Source organism: Trichoderma aggressivum (assembly GCF_033847375.1).
Source record: "Trichoderma aggressivum f. europaeum strain CBS 100526 chromosome Unknown scaffold_002, whole genome shotgun sequence".
Classification (NCBI taxonomy): domain Eukaryota; kingdom Fungi; phylum Ascomycota; class Sordariomycetes; order Hypocreales; family Hypocreaceae; genus Trichoderma; species Trichoderma aggressivum.
The window spans coordinates 1198270-1202718 of record NW_026946368.1 but is presented as its reverse complement, the minus strand read 5'-3'; the positions used below and the strand labels follow the sequence as shown (position 1 = coordinate 1202718).

At 46.5% G+C, this 4449-nt stretch overlaps 1 protein-coding gene across 1 annotated transcript; it reads right to left on the bottom strand.

Moving 5' to 3' along the window:
- Positions 1-2196: 2196 nt before the first annotated feature.
- On the bottom strand, positions 2197-3990 carry Triagg1_730 (uncharacterized protein; the record flags this gene model as incomplete). Its single annotated transcript, XM_062894419.1, has 1 exon — positions 2197-3990. One exon carries the CDS (start codon positions 3988-3990, stop codon positions 2197-2199), a length of 1794 nt encoding a protein of 597 aa, XP_062759954.1.
- Positions 3991-4449: the final 459 nt, after the last annotated feature.

Below are 4449 nucleotides of genomic sequence, written 5' to 3'. Positions count from 1 at the left end.
GTTTAAGCTGCATGAATTAGTATTTCCAACACGAACTGTGTGAACTCTACCAAGGTAGGGGAAAGATGCCACAAAGAGTTGGCGGACATGGGGACAGGCCACATGCAGTAAGAGGGCAACAAAATACAATCCAAGGTTGCATGTGAGCTGACTGCACTAGTAGCAATGCTCAACTGCCGCCAATCCATTGATTCGTTACATGGTATATAAAACTTTGCCTTTTTATAGCTTTGAATCCATGGCTGTCGATTTTTAGACCTCGTATACATGCAAGGTACCCAGTGATGGCTGCAACCCACATCAAAAGTCAAAGAGTCGCCTTTGCCTCCCCGCAAGTTCCGTTGACAGCATCACTATCTCAACCCTGCCTGTCTTTTTATATACATACCAAGGATCTAGATCCGTGGAATGTCTATTGTTAGAGTATCTAGGAGGCCCCGGTTGCTATTGCATAGATGCTTACACGGAGCAATTGAGATCAGTAGATAAAATAACATGTTGTTTCTCACCCACAGCTGATCAAAAGTGACAACCTGCTGTTTATAAGTGTCTATACACGGGTTATTGATTCCATACTGAATAATGTACATCATAATGTTTTTGTTGTAAGGGAGTATACTCCCGTACCGTCGACTTAGAAGCGTACATACATGTAAACTGCCGTGTCTAATGAAACCCTGCCCAAGCCACGCTGACGAGTGGCTTCATCTGGTATCCATGGATTGGGTGCTCTCTTCCGGGACATTCATGTATCTGGAAGGGAGGCGGGATATCGGAGCTAGTCATGCGAGAAGCCGTGCGTATAGTTGAAGCCAGCATCAGCTTTCACTGGGGGCGGGTGTCTCTTCTCGGATGATGACAACGTGAAGATGTGACTGGGCCGCTGTCACTACAAAGCCCCGATCTGGTCTTACTAGAGAACTAGAAGCTAGGCCAATCCAAGTGTAAAGTGTACTTACCTATGCCGTCTGTTACGGTCGTAATCTTGCCTCGTGTGGCGTCTTGCGGAGTTTGTCCATATATGAAAAGAGTGGAACTTCCAACTAGCGGGTTATAACGCCTGAAGATTATGGATGACAGGTAGTTTCTTGACTCTCTTTTCCTAAGCGGTGGCGGGCATTGGGTAACTGGTTGTAAAAGCCTTGAACTTTACTCATCTATGCGAACATATGTCTAGAGTGGAGGGATCTTGGGCGCTAGTTGTATGTCTGGATGTGACTGAAACAAGAACTCCCTTTTGGTTGTGAATAAATGAACCACATACCTTAGGTAGTATAGTATAGTATGGTAACTATAGTACCGGTATGATTGAAGTACTTGCCGTCTTTCCGCAGGGCTGTGCTGCTCAGAAGAATGATATAAGTTGCGGGTATGACTTAGTAAGTATAAAAGTACTTTAAACGACTATATGAACAGCTGTAAAGACGAGTGCGATGTACACAATTTGCACATTGAACTGGTATGTCTTTCCACGCAAGGCTTACACCTACTAACGCAGGGATATTTACCCCAGCTTGCCCAGCCCACGATTGCACCTTTACAGCCAACCAGGCACTGCCAGGTGGTGAGCCTACGACAAAATGAGTGTGTCTCAGACATTTCCATTACTAGTGGGATTATTCTCTAGAACGAGCAAACGGGCTAGGTCTAGGATCAGATCAAGGGAGCACCGCTGGAACTCTTTTTCTCCAATCTCCGATCTCCAACCCAAGATCAGTGAAAAACAGGAATTGTCTTAGTGTTACCCCTCCCACTTGTACAGTCTTCTCGCCGGATTGCACGTCTACCTGCGCGCTGTCGATATTTGCATCGTGAAAACTGGCTAATGGTCCAGGAGTAGAAACCATTCAGGTCTGAGTAATGCCCTAGGGGCTGCGAATTGAGCGTGAATTCCGTGTGAACGACTATGGGGATGTAATATAATGCTTTATATGGGAGAGAAGATGACTTTGTGCCAGATCTATACGGTCAATGTTGAACCTATTGCAATCTACCTAGCGAAAATCTATTGTAACATCTAAAAAAACATTCCGCCGCTAACGCCAAACTCCTAGTACTGTTCATACATTCGTTTCCATCCATCGTCATTCTTGATATACAAACTTGATTGATCATACAGGACGAGAATCATGCCATCATGCCATCATGCCGCTCTCCCATTTGGAAAATTAGCAATCACAAACCACGTAAGCGATTTCATCGAAATTGGTTCATGTATTCTTCCACCATTTCGTGAGTAGGGCACATGTGTGTCCAGATTTCTTCCTGCTCCCCGAAATCATGCAAGCCATGGGCGAGGTCGGCCACCTCACGCCCAGCACAAATAACGAACCGCCAAGTACGACGAAACCATGCCTTCACCCGTACTGAGAATTCATTGGGTATCTTGAGGCGAACAGCAACCCATTTGTGATCAGGTGCGTGGTCCGTCCGAAGAGGCTCTGTGGGTTCGGGTGGTTGCTCTGCAGATTGTAGCAGTTGCTCGTCCGCCCACATGTTGTATTTGGTCTGTTCCGGAGGCAATACCATCTTCAAAAATTCCAAGGATGCCGTGATGGTGAGAGAGATTGCCCGTGTCGGATTAACCATGGACTTCATTAGTATTGACATCCATTGAGGATAAAGCACGGCGAGATCAGTCATTGCGAGATGAGTTGATCCAACGATTGTGAGCATCCAGCACAATGCCCCAGATTCACGCGCTTCATCACTAAATTCGACGACTTTATCAAAATTGTCTTTCCAGTGCATGAAAACCTCGGATGAGATTGATATAAGCGGCTTCGCGATCCTTTCTTTTCGATTTTCTCCAGCCGGAGGCGTTGCTTGACCCCAGGCATCCAGAATAACTCCCTGACCTATCCATTCCAGCGTATGATCGCGGCAAATCTGGACCGTGGTCGCACCTCCGAACGAGTGTCCCATCATAGTGACATTATTTAGAAACATACTGCCTTCCCAGTCTTCCCAGTTGACGCCATTGAGACCCACGGAGCTGGATGCCACATTGCCTTTCTTTCGGAGATTCAGAGACGCAATATCGTCTCCATGACCAGAATTGAGTAGATCGAGAATATAGAAGGCCTCTTTTATCTCTTCTTGCCGCAATTCAATTTGAGCCGATCTCAAAGTGTGATCAACACCTCTGCGGTTGTGAGGAGAGGTGTCCTGGGCATTGTCTTTGGGGAGAATATAGTCGACAACATAGTATGGATTCGACCCTTCCTTCCCTTGACGTTGAACCTTCTTATCTTTGGCATCATTTTCCTTGCCATCGTTATTTGTGTGTATTTCGGCCGTTGACGATTCTATAGCAGCCGCCTCAACATTGCTTGGAAGACTGACATATGTCCTCGCACCGCTGCCATCACGATGTTCTATCGCTACCACAATGAATCCGAAGCTCGCAAGCTCTCCACAAATTGAGCTGTAGCAAAGCCGCGAACCACCAAGTCCATGGCTGAAGATGATGACGGGAAATTTTGGCCGACTTGTAGGATCTTCCTCGTCCTCCCTGGCCTTCCGTCCGGTTGGACCAGAATCATTGCATATGTCTTCCGGCCAGTGGGCAGCCAGTTTGGCATTTCGAAATGCAGGCAGCTTTGTGAAGAGGGAGGTGCAGGCAAGGTAGGCCGTAACTGGGAGCGCTGGAATATGAAGATACTTGGCGTAGCCCTTGGCAGTTGCAGCTCTTGGTCGTGGCATCCAGTCGACGCGGTGGGGCTTTTCTGCACCACTAGAAGTTTGTAAATCACACGGATAGTATATTCCCATCAGGATCGTGTCCAGTCGAAGGACTGGTTTCCCGTTTCTTCGAAGTTTGGAAACAGGTCGGGGATCGCGAACTGGAACTTCGATGTCCATATATCCAACATTGTAAGGTCCATTGTAGTTAGGAAGTCGATGGAGAAATAATTCTCTGAATGTCTTTCGTGGTTTGATAGCTGACCTACGAAGAGGTTTAGTGGTGGCCTGCGGAGGATTCGCCATTGTGTTTATGCTGGAATGAAGATGAGGCTGCTGAAGTGTGTTAATGAGAGTTGAGCATGGTGTTTGTTCACTGATTTGCTCGTTGCATAAAAATAAGTTCAAGCTTACTGGATCAGCACGGGGATTTGTGTCGTCGTTGACTTCGATGTTGAATGTTTGGCCTGTGACGTCAAGACTACATGTGCGCTCAAAGGCCGAAGCAGGCTTCCCTGCGGGTCTATAACGGTGCACATCGTCACTGCGACTTTCACATGCCTCCAAAAGAACTGCTACGAAAGATGCTGCAATCAATGAGAGAATTTAGGTGAACTAGCAAAAAGTTAATAGTGAGCTCAACTAGAGCTTATATCACTGCGCTTTTTCTTTGATGCATTAAAAACATTGATATATGGCAGGCTGAAACGCTTTGTCTATTCTAATTGTTTGACAAGGTCATCATGTTGATCTTTGTTCCTCACA